At 41.6% G+C, this 17,540-nt stretch overlaps 1 protein-coding gene across 1 annotated transcript; it reads left to right on the plus strand.

The window, feature by feature from the left end:
* Nucleotides 1-353: 353 nt before the first annotated feature.
* Nucleotides 354-17,394, plus strand: ACAT1 (acetyl-CoA acetyltransferase 1). Its single transcript, XM_059816798.1, has 12 exons — nt 354-411; nt 2,575-2,622; nt 5,693-5,810; nt 6,782-6,877; nt 8,191-8,291; nt 10,806-10,949; nt 12,819-12,969; nt 13,531-13,626; nt 14,311-14,424; nt 14,830-14,894; nt 15,536-15,693; nt 17,007-17,394. Exons 1-12 carry the CDS (start codon nt 358-360, stop codon nt 17,125-17,127), a joined length of 1,266 nt encoding a protein of 421 aa, XP_059672781.1. The 5' UTR covers nt 354-357; the 3' UTR covers nt 17,128-17,394.
* Nucleotides 17,395-17,540: the final 146 nt, after the last annotated feature.

A 17,540-nucleotide genomic window follows, 5' to 3' on the forward strand; every position in this document is an offset into this window, starting at 1 on the left:
AATGCGCCTGTCACTGCAGAAAGGGTTCCCGGAGAGGGCGGAGGTCCCGCGGCGGCGGCAGGAGCCGCCGAGCACCCGCCGGACACCCAGCCCGCGCTGTAGGGCTACCGAGCCGCCCGCCCCGGCCGCCTCAGGGGCCGCGCGCCACCCAACCGCAAGCGCGGGGCGGGCACCGCCCTCTCCTAACTCAGCCCCACTGACACTGCGGCCCGCCTTCCAGCCTAGCCAATGGCAGGGATGGAATTGGCACCGCCCTCGGCCCCAGGGCCAATGGGAGCTGGGCGGGGGCCGGGCATCGCTGTCTATAGGCCGAGGTGGGGGCGGCAGTGAAGGTGACGGAGGGCGGCCGGCGGGAGCATGGCAGCGGTGGCGATGCTGGGCTGGCGGCGCCCGGCCGCGGAGCTGCTGCGGGTGAGGCGGGCGGCGCGCGGGGCGGGCCCCAGCCCTTCCCCTCTCCCTCCCTGTGCGGCCCCGGCCCCGCCTCGGGGCCCGGGAAGACTGGGCCAAGGTCACACCCGCGTCTGCGGACGGGAAGGCGGCCCCTCCGCCTCACCCCCTCCGCCTCACCCCCTCCGCCTCACCCCCTCCGCCTCACCCCCTCCGCCTCACCCCCTCCGCCTCACCCCCTCCGCCTCACCCCCTCCGCCTCACCCCCTCCGCCTCACCCCCTCCGCCTCACCCCCGCGGCGGGAGGGACCCCCCGGCCCGGGAAGGAGCAGAGGGGAGGGAGCGTGTCCCGGGCCGGCTCCTGCGGCGGGGCTCTCGGCTGGCGGAGCGGGGGCCGGTGTCCGCCGCGGCCTGCGGGACGGGTGGGCCGCGCCGCCCCGGTGCCGCCTGGTCGGTGAAGGGCGGGCTCCCCCGCCTCGGTACCCATGCCGGGTACCGCGCTAAGCCCGGCGGGACCTTTAGCCGCGATCTTGGGAGCGGCTTTTTCCACTGCCTCATAACCGCCTGTCAGCGCTGGGAGTGCAGTGGGCTGGCCAGGGCCCTCGCCCGGCTCTTCAGCTCGTTCCGTTGTAATTCGTTGCCCTATAAAGCCCCTATATCCATCTGTCACCTGCTTCAGCGATAAGGGTGCGCGGCAGCTGTCAAAGGCTTTCTCTAGCCAGGCCCAGGTGGGCAGATGTACTGCCTTGATGTGCATGAGGTAGGGTCACCAGAAGGACAGCTGGCAGGTGAGATACAGAGTTCTCCTGCCCAAAAAGCCTCTGTGCATGGTTGCATTGGGGCACTGCTGACTTTATTGGTGGGGGTGCCTGGCTTGCCTGGAGCGCTGGGGATCCTGTCACTGGTATAGAGAGCTGTACTAGGAAGAAGGGGGAAGGTAAAGCATCTGCATTGTGCTGGGTTGCATCCATATTGCCATATCCAAAGCTGAAGGTTGTGTTTTACTAGCTGTAGAAGTGTTTTGGGGTTTGGTTTTTTTTTTAAAGTCTGTAATTGACACAGAGCATGAACACTAGTAGCAGCTGCCAGTTACACAACAGTTACTGTTGTCTGGTTTGTCCGGTATACTACAAAGGTAAACTTCAGGTGTTGTCCTGTATGGGCATGTTACTTTGCTAGGCATTTTTTTGACACTAATGCTTGAAAGCCTTGTTATTAAAGCCCTGCAGGGACATAGTTCATTTTCAGAGAGAAGTTTAATTTAAAACTTAATGCTGCCTATTACAACCTGAGCTGGGGGGGGGGGGGGGGAAGAACTAATTGAAAAACAGTAGGAAAAAAAATCTGTCTTTTGTTAGTTGAAGGTTGTCAAATGAAGAGAGAAACAGCCTAAACTTTCGTATTTTGGACACAATTCTAGAAGATGTTCTTTGATTTATAAAATTGATGGTGGTTTTGTGGTGTGCTTAAGTAGTTATTTTTAGTTAGTATTTATTTAGCTGTAATTCAGTAATGACCAGAAGTTTCCAGTGTGCTGAAATGTTGTCTAAGGAAATGGCTAAGAAAGTGGCTTAAACCACTAATTGAAAGATCATTCTGTTAATGTATGAAGCAATACCTACAGATGAATTTTTATATCTTTATACTGCTTAATTAGATGAAGCTAGTAGTTGGTGAGTTAGCCTTCTCAGGTGATACCATCTTTTGTTGTAGCATTCTGAATTCATTATCCTCATTTTTATTCATTAAACACTAATGAAATGAAGCTGAAGATGCAAACTGCCACTGTTTAAAAAGCGGTGAAGTTAATGATAGGAATGAATGAACCAAAGTCCAGAGAAGCAGACAGAGGGACTAGTAAACTTTTACAGGATAGCACCACTCACTCCCTGGTTTAGACATATGTTATATCTGTACATAATGGACTTGGCCAAAACGAATTGGGCTTTGCTTTTAAAGGAGTATCTGTTTATTTTTCAGAAAATATTTTATCACAGATGTTATGGTGAGACTGTGTGCTAGACTACACTTTTTTTAAAAGGCATGTTATGATTTTTAATTTAATTTTTTTCCAGTGTTTCTAGATATTATTTTTTAAAATAATGACTTCTATGTAAATGGTACATTACTGAATGTCATGGCATTGGCTTTCTTGATATGAAATTCTGAGGACTTTCTTATTTTCAGGCTTTGAAGTATACAAGCCGTGGCTATGCATCACAGCGTACTTTAAATGTAAGTATAAAGCACCATCTGACTGCCATAAATCACTGTTTTAAATTTGTTTCTTAATCACTGGAGTTTTTTAAAAAGTTATCACAAAAAATCTGCATTGAAGACAATGTGACTTGTGCCCAAGTCACACTTTACTACAAAATCTGGAATAAAAGTCAGATTTCCTTTTTTATTTTGGTTAGCTAATTGTTAGGTACTGTGGGACAAAATTGGTTAGAAGTGTGTCAGCTAACTTAAGCTTAATGCAACTATCTACCTGTTATTGGACTACTCCCTTTCAGGTTATTTGTGTGTTATCCTGGAACTTGTTACAACATAAAAGATGAGGACAAGTATGTTACTATCACTGAAGTCAATCATGATGAAGAAGGGGTTGCAGAAGCAGACAGACCTTTTTAGTTTTAAACAAGTACAATTTGTCTTTTTTTGTTGTTTTGGTTTAATTTTTTCTAGTGTTTTCATTCTTTGTTTGTCTTTCTAAATAAAGAACTCATGGTGAGACCCTGTAAAGCTTTGTGTCTAACTTCCACTGAAACCAGCACAGTTGGAGGTATTAATTGCTTCTTCCCAATAGCTGTCCGGGGCAGCCAGAGTTCTGAAATGTGCATCTTCTTGGTGCCAGGTCCTCATGCTACTCTCACAGGGTTAGCAGGTAGACATGTTGATGTAGCACTAAAGCTAAGAGGCAAAATAAGAGTAAATCTGTTTTGAGGGGCTACTAGGTGTCTTAAAATACTGCTTATGCATTACACTGGGACCTGGGCTTTTGAATGTCTCCAAGGATGGAGACTCCACAACCTGTCTGGGCAACCTGTTACAGTGTTCAGTCACACTCACAGTGAAACAGTGTTTCCTAATATTGAGAGGGAATCTCCTGTGTTTCAGTTTGTGCTCATTGCCTCTGGTCCTGACCCAGGGCACTACTGAAAAGAGCCTGGCTCTGTCATCTTTGCACCCTCTCTTCAGGTATTAATATACATGCATGAGGTGCCCCTGAGCCTTCTCTTCTCCAGGCTGAGCAGTCCCAGCTCTCTCAGCCTTTACCTTGTATGTCAGATGCTCCAGTCCCTTAATCATCTCTGTGGCCTTTTGTTGGACTCTCTCCAGCATGTCCATGTCTCTCTTGTACTGGGAAGCCCAGCACTGGACACAGCACTCCAGGTGTGGCCTCACCAGGGCTGAGTAGAGGAGAAGGATCACCTTACTTTACTAGCTAGGGATAATTTGCTTAATGCAGCCCAGGATACCACCAGACTTCTTTGCTGCAAGAGCCTGTTGCTGGCTCATGTTCAACCTGGTGTCCACCAGGACCCCCAGTTCCTTTTCTTCCAAGCTGCTTTCCAGCTGGCTGGCCACCTGCATGTGCTGGTGCCTGGGGTTGTTCCTCCCTAGGTGCAGGACTTTGGTCATTGATGAACTTCATGAGGTTTCTGTCAGCCCATTTCTCCAGCCTGTTGAGGTCCCGCTGGATGGCAGCTCAACCCTCTGGTATATCAGCAAAGGTGTCACCAGCAAAGGGTACACTCTGCCCCATCATCCAGATCATTAATGAAGATGTTAAACAGGACTGGACCCAGTATTGACACCTGGAGAACATCACTAGTTACTGGCCTCCAACCAGACTTTGTGCCACTGATCACGACCCCCTGGGCCTGGCCATTCAGCCAGTTTTCAGTCCACCTCGCTGTCTGTTTATCCAGCCCATACTTCATTAGCTTCTGTATAAGGACCTTATGGGAGACAGTGTTGAAAGCCTTACTGTAGTCTAGGCAGACAATGTCCACTGCTGTCCCCTCATCTACCAAATCAGTCATTTCACTGTAGAACGTTATTGGCTTGTTTGAGCATGGCTCCCCCTTGGTGAATTCATACTGATGACTCTTGATGATTTTCTTGTTGTTCATGTTCCTGGAAATGGTTTCCAGGATTAGTTGTTTCATCACCTTCCCAGGGATCAAGGTGAGGCTGACCAGCCTGCAGTTCCCTGGGTCCTCCTTCTTGAAGGTAGGAGTGATGCTTGCTTTCCTCCAGTCCTTGGGCGCCTCTCACAATTGCCGTGACCATTCCAAGATTATTGAGAGTGAGCCAGCTATTTCAGCACTCGTGGGTGCATCTGAGCAGGGCCCATGTGTTTATGTATGTGCAGTTTGCTTAAGTATTCCCTGATCTGATCCTCTTCCACCAAGGGTACATCTTTCTTGTGCCAGCCTTCCCCCTTATCTCTGGGGCCTGGGATTCCTGAAGGCTGGTCTTACTAGTGAAGACTGAGGTGAAGAAGGCATTCAGTACCTCAGCCTTTTCCATGTCCTGTGTCACCAGGTCCCCTGCCCCATTCAGCAGCAGGCCCACATTTTCCCTAGACTTCCTTTTGCTTCCTAGGTGGTTATGGAAGCCCTCCTTATTGCCTTTGACATCCCTTGCCAGATTCAGTTCCAGTTAGGCTTTGGTTTTCGTGACTTTGTCGCTGCATGCTTGGACAGTGTCTGCCAGGTTCCCTGTCCCAACTTCCACCTTCTGTATGCTTCCTTTTTGTGTATGAGTTTTGGTCATCCATGCAGACCTCCCGGCATTTTTGCCTGACTTACTGCTTGTTGGAATGGACTGCTCTTGAGCTTGGAGGGGGTAATCCTTGAACAAGCTGGTTACCAGCTTTTTTCAACCCCCCTTTGCTCCAGGACCTTTGAGACTCTTGCAAGCATCATCCATCCCAAGGCTGAGCTCAGTGCACTCCAGCTGCTCTGTCACATAAAAGGCAACCTCCACCCCCCATGTCCTTCCTGAAGAGCCCCTATCCCTCCATGGCAGTACTCCAGCGGTGGAAGCCATCCCACCACGGCTCCATCATTCCAAGATTGTAGTCCTGCAACTGCACATTGATCTCTAATTCCTTGTTTATTTTCTGTTCTGCATGCATTAATAAAGATTATTTTAGCCCTCTGAAACACTTGCAGGATAAAAGGGAAGCTGTGACATGAATGAAAGAGTAGAAGTGGATAAATTTAAAAAATACTGGTATATGTGTGCATATGTGAGACAGACTGTGACTTCTACTCCATGCTTTTCCTCTTAGGAGGTGGTGATAGCAAGTGCTGTAAGGACACCGATTGGATCTTTCCAAGGATCTCTTTCATCATTGCCAGCCACTAAACTTGGTTCCGTTGCAATTAAGGGAGCAATTGACAGAGCAGGTATATGTAAATATTTTTCCTGTGACAAAGAAAGCCTCAAGTGGCTCTGAACAGCATCAGTCTGTGTCTTTTGTTTTTAAGTTGCTTGGTAAACAAAAGGTTCTGGGTTTTTTTCCTCCTGTGGCACTCTTAAGTCTTTATCCATAAATGGTATTTATTTAAAGTTGACTGTTGGGCTTTGTTTCAGTCTGAATTAAGTGCTGCATCTAGGACTAGATCATTATTTAGAGATATCTGTGCTAATCCAAATCCGATTGAACATGCTAATTATTTGTCTGTGGTGGGATTTTACAACACAACTAAGCTGATGCGAAGGCTACTTGCTGCTGAAACCAGTGGCCCTTCCTTTCCCTGCCCATTTTTTACATGGGCACTTATGCTTGTAGGACAGCCTTGTGAGTCTATTCATGGATTAAAATCAGCAAAAAAGTCTTTTTGGGGAGAGAGGAGGGTTAATTTTTCCAAATCTGGTGTCTTGAAACAGCATATTGCAAGAACTTGAACACGAGGGCTGTTGCAAGAGATGCAGCAGGAGAGCAGGCCAGCCTCTTCTGTCTGGTGGCAGCTAGCTGTGGCCTTGGCACCCCTGTTAAACAAACAAACAAAACTGTTTCTACCTGCACAATTATGTCCAAAGAAAGTTTTGTGCGTTTAACCATCCATGTAAATTGAGCTGCTCAGGTGCCTAGTGAGACTTGGAAATGCTTGCTTTAGTTAGCTAACTGTAGCTCTTTTTGCAGGGTAACAAGAGAATTCTGTCCTGTGGGGGTCACCAGTTCACCATGTCCCATGAATATGAGGGCAGAGATCTGGGGTGCACCCAACAGGGGCCTCTGTGTTGCTTTTATCACACAGGTTGGACATGACATGTTTCATTAGTCTTTGATAGAAAACTTCAATGGGAAGCTTTGTGCAAGGGAGTTACATCTCCCATGCAAAGAATCCTGAATCAAAACAATTCTCTTTTATAGGTATCCCTGCAGAAGAAGTGAAAGAAGTGTATATGGGTAATGTCTTGCAGGCTGGGCAAGGACAAGCTCCAGCAAGACAAGCAGTCCTGGGTGCAGGTATTCATTCTCCTGATACTGGGGTTAAAAGCTTTCTGTCTTTATGTAGACAGCGTAGATTATTGAGCTATGAGTTAAAGCAGGGTGGTGCCCAGCCCTTTGTTAAGACAGTCTGTGTATGCTTTTTTTCCCCGTGGTGGGTGAAGGGTGTAAGTGGGCCCAATTGTGCATCCTCAGGAATTAATTTTCATATGCACAATGGATGTTGCTGCCTATGGTGTTTGCAGAACATGGAGAAGTTGATATTGGAGAACAGACTGCTACTTCCAGAGCACTTTATGCTAATGATGGATGCTGCTCTGAATCTTTCATGAAACAGACCTTTTTTCTTCAGTGTATCATTACTCTAAAGCTTTATTGTATAAGGGGTCAGTGAGTTTCCTTGAACTGCAGATGAGAGTATGTCATTACACTCATCTTCCCGTGGAGTCTGGAGCTGTCGCTGGAAGGATTCACTCTATAAAGTTAAATGCAGCATGAATGTTATTGGGATGCAGGAATTATTTTTTTCTCCCTTTTGCTGTGGGGATGGGATTCTATACCTTAGCGTGACTCTAGGAAAGTCTATGGGTCAGGGAAGAACTGGATACTTTCTTGGCTCTGTCCCTGTACGTTTTTGAAAGAGAAGAAACTGCTTCCATGTGAGGCAAAGGGATGAATATGGCTTTTTTCTTTCCCTGGGCTAGTTTCCCCATCTCACTGCTGGTATGGAGGTGATGGGCTGGTAGCAGAGCCATAATACTAGAGAGCAAGCCTAGGGTAGAGGCAGTGATGCAATGGTCTTGAGCCAAGCTGCACACAGCAGAGCCCAAAGCTATTGTAATGAATACTCAATAACAAAAGTAACTCAATAATAACCATGTGAATGACAGTGACACCTAGCACTTTTGGTCTTGTTCAGTATTGCATGTGTTTAGAGTCCCTATACTTCTGGGGTCTGTCCTGCTGCTAGTTGCTAAATTCTACAACTTGTTTAGACTTTGCAGTCTTGAGTGCTTTTTAGAGGCAGGGATGGGGGTGTCAAGGAGGACGAATAGTTCTGAAGTCGCTTCCTTGATCTTCTGTCTCTCTGATTCTTCACTTGCTTGCTCCCTTATCATGAGTTGTTGGAAGGGAAGAGATAACAAGACTCTCCAAGAAGGATAGTAACTAGGGGTGAGGGTAGGTAAATTGCCCTGGCAGGCTAAATAGTGCAAGCTGGACACCCTGGGCTTAGATAAAAATTGGTCCTGTATGAAATATTGCTGAGACAACAATGAAGTGTTAGTCTACCCTTTAAATAATACATTTGTTTGTACACTTCTTTGACTCAGGTCTACCAATCTGCACTCCTACTACAACTGTCAATAAAGTTTGTGCTTCAGGAATGAAATCGATCATGATGGCAGCACAAAGCCTGATGTGTGGGAGTCAGGTATGTGAATTTTATTGCTGTTTTATGGAAAAACCACACAACTGGTGTTGTAAATCCTGTTCTACTGATGACTCTGCTCTTTGATTTGGGACTGTGTTTTGATTTGGGATAATAAAGCTAATTAGCGAGGTTTTGTTTTGCTTATGCAACCTTAATTTAATAGTCACTTAATTGTGTTTTGGTTTAAAACAGAAAAAAAATCGTAAGTATTATAGTTAGGAAATTGTCAAATGTATTTTTAGAGCTGAGCAAATAAGGTGTAAGGTGGATTCTTTTTTTTTTGGTATTTACAACCTCTCTCTATTGCTCTTCCCCCACCCTACCTCCTGCCCCACCCCCAAAAAATAATTAAGGGAATTTTCAAGCTTCCTGGTTTGAAAAATTGAAGAAATTTTTATAGAGTTAGCTTTTGATGAAACATATTTAATCTTGACTTTCAGACACTTTGAACACTTAAATGAATTAAATATACATATTAAAGCAATGTTGCTTCCAAGTACATTAAAGATGTTTCAGGCTTTTTTTATTGTTTTAGAAGAAGTGGAATCTATTGTTGCTGAATAGGCATTTTCATTGAAGAGCTTGATGGAGGGGAACTGCTCATCTCTGTCAACTGTGTTCTAAGATTCTCTATACGATGGGGAAAAATAGTATCACTTAATGGGAGGATGGCAGAATACACCATCTTCAGCAAGCCGTTAAATGCTATGCAGCAAAGAATACGGGAGAAGTGTGAGTGTGAAGAAAGACATTTCAATTTTGTTTTTAATTCCATACTCAAAAGCATTTTGGCAAGATCTCCCCTTCTCTGAAGTGAAAAAATTGTCAGTTCAATATATATTTTTGTTTTGCAAAGTAAGTGGCTCATAAGTGAGAAATGTACTTACTATTCTTTTTTGGTTTTGTTGTTTTAGAACAAAAGTAAAGTATTTAAATTTTGTTGTCCCTTCTGTGAAAATAACAGTATAGCTGAGTTAAGCAACTACTTATTGCTTTGGCCTTGCCCTGCGGAGATCGGCACTTTGTCCAGCGCCTACTGAAGTCGGTGGAAGTCTTGTCACTGGACTTTGAACCAGGCCCAGCATGTCTGCGTAAACAGCTCCATCTGGATTTAGTAATTTGCATCCAGTGACTTCATGAGAGTGGTTGTGCATTTGGTTTGTTTGACAGATGCAGGCCATGAGCTCTGAAGAGAATTGGAGTTTTCAGCGGAGCTAATCATACATGCTGTGCTGCCAGTCTCAGCAAAAGCAGAGACTCAGCCAGTTACTAGTCTCTTAGAGCTATAAATTATGAGCTTTTTTGGTATCCGTTTGTTTTTCCTGGATGTGGACTGTGAGGTACTTGTGGTATGAAAATCAGTGATGGTTCCCAGTGGATTGAGTCAGTGTACAACATCGTATAAACAATTGTTATTAACTCTCTTCAAGTCTTTCACTTTACGGAATTGAAATGCCAGGGACTCTTGTTGCTCTGATCTATTGCTGCGTCATGCCTCAGCTGCCTTTCTGATTTTTCTGCCTTCCCAGTTTGTCTCCAGCCTTCTTTCTTTATTACTTCATGTCACTGTTCCTGGATTTAGTTTATAATCTATTCTGAACGAAATCATTATTTCTCTGAGTCTTAAAGAAACAAAAAAAGCTTTCATTTTTTTCTTATGACTGTTTTGATGTAAATCTTCTTGCATTTCTATTAACAGCACTATTGAACTCTCAAAGACTCACACTGCTGTTTGTATTTTTCTTACATTTATCCCCATTTCAAATATGCCATTAAACACAACTGTGTCTATTTTTCACATCCTGAGATCCTAGGCATTTTGGGGGTATAGCCTGCTGAACAGTATGTATACTTACGGTCCTTGTAGCTTTCCTGTTTGTCGGTTTTCTGTTGGTTTGCTTTGTCTCAGCTTGAAAAGTATACTAATTTATAAATGCCCATAATGATTCAGCTTAATTCAAGTCCAGTAATCATTAGCGTCTCCTTTTTTTGCTCGCTTTTTCAGATGATAAAACGATATTATAAGTCATCTGTCTTTATATAGTAAGATAAAACACTATTATGTAAAGCTGCAGGTACTTGTAAACCTCTGTCTCTTCTTACTGGTTTCTTAGATTCTGACTGTTGCTTGTTCCGTAGGGATATGGAGTTGCTAATGTAGAACAAAAATGAGAAATTTACAGAAAAAGAAACTGTTTAAAGTAAAACCTGTAATTTGATCTCGGAAGCTTTTGAAGTAAAAGTGTAAGAGACTGACATGGCTCTTGCAGCTTTCTAAAAGTACATATGAGACAAAAGTCCAGTTGTTCTGTTAGGGTGAATTAACTGTCTTCAGCTGTTTTTCCTGCTGTTTGCTTTTTTAAATGCACAGAGATTTTTTTTTTTCCTCTTTCTCTAAGACTCCTCAGAAATACAAAGTGTTCACGTTTAAGCTTTTGCTAATATTTGTTCCTACAAGAAGTCATAGAGAACATGCGGAATTATTAATAATTTTAATTTGTTTCCTTTGAGCAGGATGTAATGGTTGCTGGTGGAATGGAGAGCATGTCTAATGTTCCCTATACAATGAGCAGAGGATCAACACCTTATGGAGGAGTAAAGCTGGAAGACCTGATAGTAAAAGATGGGCTTACAGATGCTTATAACCATATCCACATGGTAAATATTCTTGCACAGTACTAAAGTATCAACCATAGACCTGATCCAGCTTTTAAGAGCTTGCTTATAATTATTATGAAACTGCTTCATCTAGCAAACCTAGAAATGAGGAATAACATTAACGGAGGAGGAAAAAGTCTTCCATTTCCAGGCTTGCTGTAGTAACTGTAATGGAGGGGCTAGGCAAAAGACCAAAACAGAGTAGCAAATTGTGTGTTAATATTTATCTGTCTCTGATTGAAGTCTAAATACCCTAGAGCAGGGATTTATTAAAAAAAAAAATAAATTCTGCCACTGATAGACTGCTGTTGCTCTATCTGTGGGAGAGAGCAATCGAGTGATGTGGTGTCTTTGAGGGTACCTACTCCGTACGGTTCAGCAGGCTGTCATGTTTATTTTCCCTCCCCCAGTGTACATATCTCATGTCTTCTGTTGGAAGGTTTGAGTCAGCTGATACGCTTACTCATCAGTACGGTAACTTAAATTGGACAAACAACTGCAAACTTAGGATGGGTTTGGAAAACAACTGATAAGAAGATAGTGAAGAACAAGCATCAGGGAAGAACAGTTTGAAAAGAGAATGACTACTTTCAGTTTATGAATATTTCTGACCTTTGCCTGTGGTAGTTCACAACTGTAGGGCATTATTGATTGATCAGTTAGTGTTCTTGCTGCTGTGCACAAAAACATGTAATGAAGAATATTCTACTGTGATCCATATATTTGATACAGACCTCACTGCTTCTACGTGTGATATTTTTTTTTTTTTGTTGCAGTATAGCGCACTCTGCTTAGGTTATTGGTTGAAATCCACTCCCACATTCCAGCTGAAATAGATTTTGATTGTAAGGATTTTTATAGGAATGTAAATAGTAGCTTTGCTAGTTCCTGTATGTGGGGAAAAACTCTAGGAGTTGGTTATAATACACAAAATTTTAATAATTGGGACAGTATTTCAGAACTTTTCATCTTTATTATGGCAGCTGTAGGTTGCTTGGAAAACCTTAACAGTCTGTGTGAGAATACGCAGGGAGGCCCATCCAATGGCTTTAGGAGCTTACTCATGTCTATGTTTTGACAATAGACTTAAGTTGCTGGTGCTATGAAGATTTTAAATTCTTTAACTGCATAGAAGTGAACTTGCTTGTTTGAAGAACTGGAGGAATACAGTACTAAAGGGTTTTGTGTGGATTCATTGAGTTTTCTACAGAAATGAGGGGTGGAACAAAACCTGTTTAAGAACAAACCTTTCAAGTTGACTAAATGAGTATCCTTTCATTTATTTTATCATCAGGTATTTACACAGTGTTGGTAATATGATTGTGTGATTATGATTGACCTATATATAAAATTGATTTGTTTCATTCTACTTATTTCATTCCAGTTATTAGACAAAAGGTGTACATACTTTTATTTGTACAGTTTTTAGAGCATCAGATCCCGAAGGCTAAATAAGCCCTGTGTGTTGACCTGTTCTTCTAACCTTTGGAATAGACAAGCTAATAATGGAATGAAAACACTAGTAAGATGATGTGAACATACTGTTCTGTGGCCGAACAATGATCTTCAGTCTCTGAAGACATCAACCTTAAGCACTTTAAAAGTTTTTTCTTTTTTTAACTTAAAAGGCCTTGTAATGAATGTTCCTTCATGACTTTAATAATCTGGATCCAGAAAATGTTTGCTAAATCTGAAGTTCATATTCCAAAACCAGAAGTTACTATTTGATCATGACTGTGTAAATTAGAAATGGACACCAAATATTAGTCACATTCAATTCTGGAAATCTTCTGGTTGAGTTTTTTCAGCTACATTTGTAGTTCGCACCTCCAGAAATACCAAACCCTAACGTGCTTGGTTTTCTTCAAGGGCAACTGTGCTGAGAATACTGCGAAGAAGTTTACTATCGCACGAGAGGAACAAGATGCTTATGCCATAGGCTCTTACACTAAGAGCAAAACAGCCTGGGATTCAGGAATACTGAAGAATGAAATAGTTCCCGTCACTATTTCAAAAAAAGGTATTACAGAAAGGTGTGATAAAATGAATTGTGTTTCTCATTGAAAGCTGTAATGTTGTCTGTGTTCAGTGCAAATTGTGTTGTTTAAACATGCAGGTAACAGGAACGGTAATTTTAGGTAAGCTAAGAATTTTCTGTTACGCAGACTTTCTGGTGAACAGCAGTCAGTGACCTGTGATCTGTTTTTGTGTTTTAATTTTTCTTTAATGTTACATACTGTATCGTCTTCCTTTTTTACGTAAGTGGAAGACTAGCTATTGAACTTAGCTAGTATGGCTTGAGGACATCTGTGTTTTAGCTTCCCTGTTAATTACCTTAAAGATATGTTCTTTGTCCCTTTCATTCAGCCACCAGGAAGTATAAATGGATTTGCTGTGAATAAATTGGATTAAGGAATAATTTTTTTTTTTCCAGCTTTCATAAGCACATGTATTTTACATGCGTTTATATTTTTTTACGGAAATAAGTTGTTTAAATAAGGCAGCATTTAATCAAAGTACTGTGTTAAATGTCTTAAGAATGGACTGTACTATAAAATACTAAACCAAATCTGAATTTCAGGAAAGCCAGATACAGAAGTGAAAGAAGATGAAGAATACAAACGTGTTGACTTTAGTAAAGTTCCAAAGCTGAAAGCTGTTTTCCAAAAAGAAAATGGTAAATACTGTTAAATAAACTGCTTAATTTTTTACCAAGGGCAAGGATACTTTGTTATAGTGAAGAGTACTGTTCACAAGAGTTTGAATGCCCAACAGTAGTCCATTAACTTTTAAATATCTGCTAAGACAAAGAAACATGCTTCGCAACAGCATGAACTGGCTTGGATTAAAAGATGGTCCAAGAACCTTAAACCAGTGAAAACCTCTGTTTTGGACATTCACTTTAAAAAGAATGAAACAGACTGGTTTCAGCTTAGCTGTTGCCTTGGTCTCCGCCAACTGTAAGCGCTTATTTCAGTGAGAGCTGGAGTGCCTTTACATAGTTACCTATTCCTTCCCTGACTCTGTAATTGAGAAGTCTTTCTGGCTGAATTGAAGTTGCCACTCACTCACAACCCTTGTTGAGCTGGAATTTTGTGTTAATGCCAGCAGTGCAGCCGACATGGAAGACATGATCTAAACCACCACTTGGATAAAGATACGAATACATGTGATTGTACTTGTTTAATCAAACTGACTTAAAAAAACCAGCTCATTTTTAGTTGACTCTGTGCAACAGATATTACCATATTGTTAAGACCTTATGTTCAAGGGCCTAAGGTAAAAAAAACACCATTAACAGGATATACCCAAGCCATATCACACTTTCCCCTCTGTGTAAACAATGTGTTACCTTTTCTAGGAACAGTTACAGCTGCTAATGCCAGCACTCTGAATGATGGAGCAGCTGCTTTGGTTCTGATGACTACTGAGGCAGCCAAGAGACTGAAAGTCAAGCCATTGGCACGGATAGTAGGTAAGATTTTTCTTTTCTTATCTTTGAGTACAGTCCTGGAAAATCCTCCCATAGTATGCGCTCAGCCTGGGAGTCCTGTTTGGCTGGTTATCTGACGTTCACGGGACAGAAAAGGTGAGCCCATAGGCATTATGGCTGCATCTTCTCAATATAGTCCTTGAAATTTCAAGTGTCGTACTAGCAGGCTTTTGATCATAAACAGAGTTTTCTACATGGAATAATATTAAAAATATGAAAATGTTATTCTGTGGCTCACTTAAAGCACTAAACTTCAGATGTATCTATTTCATGGACCATTATATTCAGAATTTTTCTATCTTGGCTGGGTTTGCTGCTTGCACAAATAAAAATCACGTATGGTAAAAACAAACGGTCTTTTGAAAACAGCTTTTGTGATTTTTACAGCTTTTGCAGATGCTGCTGTTGATCCCATTGACTTCCCAATTGCACCTGCATATGCTGTTCCCAAGGTAGGAATAAAACTGAGTGAATTTTGAAAAACAACAAACTTCCCTAGCACTGGATTGTTGGTTCATCCCTCAGTGGGTCTTCCTGTAATTAGGGCTGAAATTATAATTATGTCATAGATACAAAGAACACACGTTTTTCAGAGGATCAAGGCTAAAATGCAGAGTTTCAGAATAACAAATTTCTCACACCTATTTTGAAAGAGAATATTGTTTCATACTGCTTTCACCAACTTTGGGCTTGTTTACACTTTTGAAGCTTTGCAGCTAGTGTGGCTAAAAGACAAAATAAATATCGTTATACAAGTATAGACCAGTTCAAAAAGGAACTGAAGATGAGTGTATGGCGTGAGGCAATACTGTAACAGTTTAAATGTACTTACTGTAGCTGCGGTCTTAGTATACGTGTGATGAAAATGTATTCTTGGCATAGGGCACTCTCCATTTCTTCTTTTGTGAAAACTCGAGTTTGTGCTTCAGTATCCCAATTTTGCTTTTTCCCATCTGACAAAGAGGTTCTGGAATGTGAACTTGAATCAGACTATAGGCAGCCTGAGTCACTGACTTCAAAACAGACCTAATTATTTCTATAATTAGCTTCCTGATTTTTTCATAGTAGTAATTATTTTTACTATTATTTCTAGATTCTAAGTGAGACAGGCCTGAAAAAAGAAGATATTGCAATGTGGGAGATCAACGAAGCATTCAGTGTTGTGGTGCTGGCCAATATTAAAATGCTGGGTATTGATCCACAAAAAGTAAATATTAACGGAGGTGCTGTCTCTCTTGGACATCCAATAGGGTGAGTAAAATAAGCACTGGTTTTTGTTCTGCACAGAGGCATTGTTTTCTAGACAAACTGCTAACGCATTTACCTTTATTCTCAAATTTAATGAAAGTAGGAAGGGTAATAGAAATTTGCTATGAAGTACGTAGTGACTTAATTCAGGTGTTAAATTTCAGGGTACCTTGAAAAGAGCACGATCCCATTTTTCTCTTCACTGTTAGTTATCACCTACTTTTTATAAAGAGCTTGCTTGTTACCATAGCTATATGGATTTATGAACTATTAAAAACAAATAACTATTAACATGACAGAATAAACAATAATAATTGAGCAAGTAGTTAAGCTAACAAAATTTACAGGTAAACTTATGAAAATAGCATAGGATATGGTACCAGGGACTTTTATTTTTCTTAGACAAGCAAAGTGAAATTCCAGGTCTTGTCAAAGCATTTTTTGGCAATGCATCCAGAAGTCTCCAAGCACCTAACGCAGTGGACAGGGGTAGTCTGGGGGATGGTGGTGGGTCTTTTGAAGTTCTGTCATCTGGTTAGAGGATTTGGATCACCTGCTGTGTTCCCCAACAGCTGTAACTTACTCATGACTTAAGTATATCCCATTAATCCTCCCTAAGGGTGATCATGCTGCATGGTCCAGGTCTATGAGGAAAAACCCATTTCAAAACCTCTAAGTAAATACAGATGTGAAGTAACCACCTCATGCATCAGGAACAAGTAGGAGTACTTCATGGTTCATAAAAAGCTCTTATCAAGGCATAACCCCGCAAGATGTGCTGACATCTCCTTTGCAGTATCTGCTTCATCTGATAAGGGAATATGATTTTTTTGTCGTAAAAGTTAATTTTGATGGCCTAATGACAGAATTTAAATGTCTGATTTTGCACATTAGGTGAATCAAAGTAGTATACTGCAGTACATCAAGATGCAAGCAAACAACAGTTTGAAATCAATTATTACTATCGATTTGGTTTTTGTGGTAGATTTGTTACCTTTTTTGAAGGAGCTTTGCTACATGTTGAGATACCTCGTAATACACAGACTGACTTAGAGGCGATTTCCTTTTCCAGAAGAAACTTTAGATAAACATGGAGTTTTTGTTTGCGTATGTATAAGAATCTTTAAGTACTGTAGCTAGAGAAAAATAATCTGTATTGCATCTAAATGTAGATGAAAGGGTTTATTTGGTGTTTCTTTTTGTTGGTGGTGTTTTCCCCTCCACTGAATCAGTACTATATTCTGCAAACTATCCTGTGTGGATCAAATTAAGAATTTCCTTTAAACTAAGCTATATACATTTTTTCTTTTATTTAGAATGTCTGGAGCAAGAATTGTTGTTCACATGGCCCATGCGTTGAAACAAGGACAATATGGTCTGGCAGGAATTTGCAATGGAGGAGGAGGTGCTTCTGCAATATTGATAGAGAAGTTGTAGGCCCAAACAGTGTTGGAAACAAAGCCTTAAACACTCTCTGATCAAATGGATGAGTGGTACCTGTTACATCTTATTTATCAATAAGTGTATGAATTCTTTAACTGCTATTCTAGAATTTCGTAAAACATCATTGATTATTGATACCAATACAGACAACTGGGCTTTTATTACTTTGACTCAGTGCAAGTTTTTATACAGTACAAATAAAAAATGTCAAATTATGATAGTGTCTTGAGACCTGACAATAAAGAATATTTGTTATCTGTGGCTCCTCTGTCACTGATGTATGGTTTCTCAAATGCCACTGAAACTGAATTCTCTAGAAGCAGCCACTTTCTTACAGTTTTGTTGCTTAATTTTCCTACTAAGTGATTTTCATGGAAACAATAACTCTACTCAAAGGTTGGTTTTCT

The sequence above is a fragment of the Gavia stellata genome, chromosome 1, assembly GCF_030936135.1.
Source record: "Gavia stellata isolate bGavSte3 chromosome 1, bGavSte3.hap2, whole genome shotgun sequence".
In the NCBI taxonomy this organism is placed as follows: domain Eukaryota; kingdom Metazoa; phylum Chordata; class Aves; order Gaviiformes; family Gaviidae; genus Gavia; species Gavia stellata.

What these genes read in the sequence shown, in the direction of transcription:
- ACAT1 (XM_059816798.1), top strand. Translation starts at nt 358, where the DNA reads ATGGCAGCGGTGGCGATGCTGGGCTGGCGGCGCCCGGCCGCGGAGCTG. An exon ending in CATCACAGCGTACTTTAAAT is followed by an intron (nt 2,623 to 5,692) that starts GTAAGTATAAAG and finishes TTTTCCTCTTAG; the next exon opens with GAGGTGGTGATAGCAAGTGC. An exon ending in GCCATTGGCACGGATAGTAG is followed by an intron (nt 14,425 to 14,829) that starts GTAAGATTTTTC and finishes TGATTTTTACAG; the next exon opens with CTTTTGCAGATGCTGCTGTT.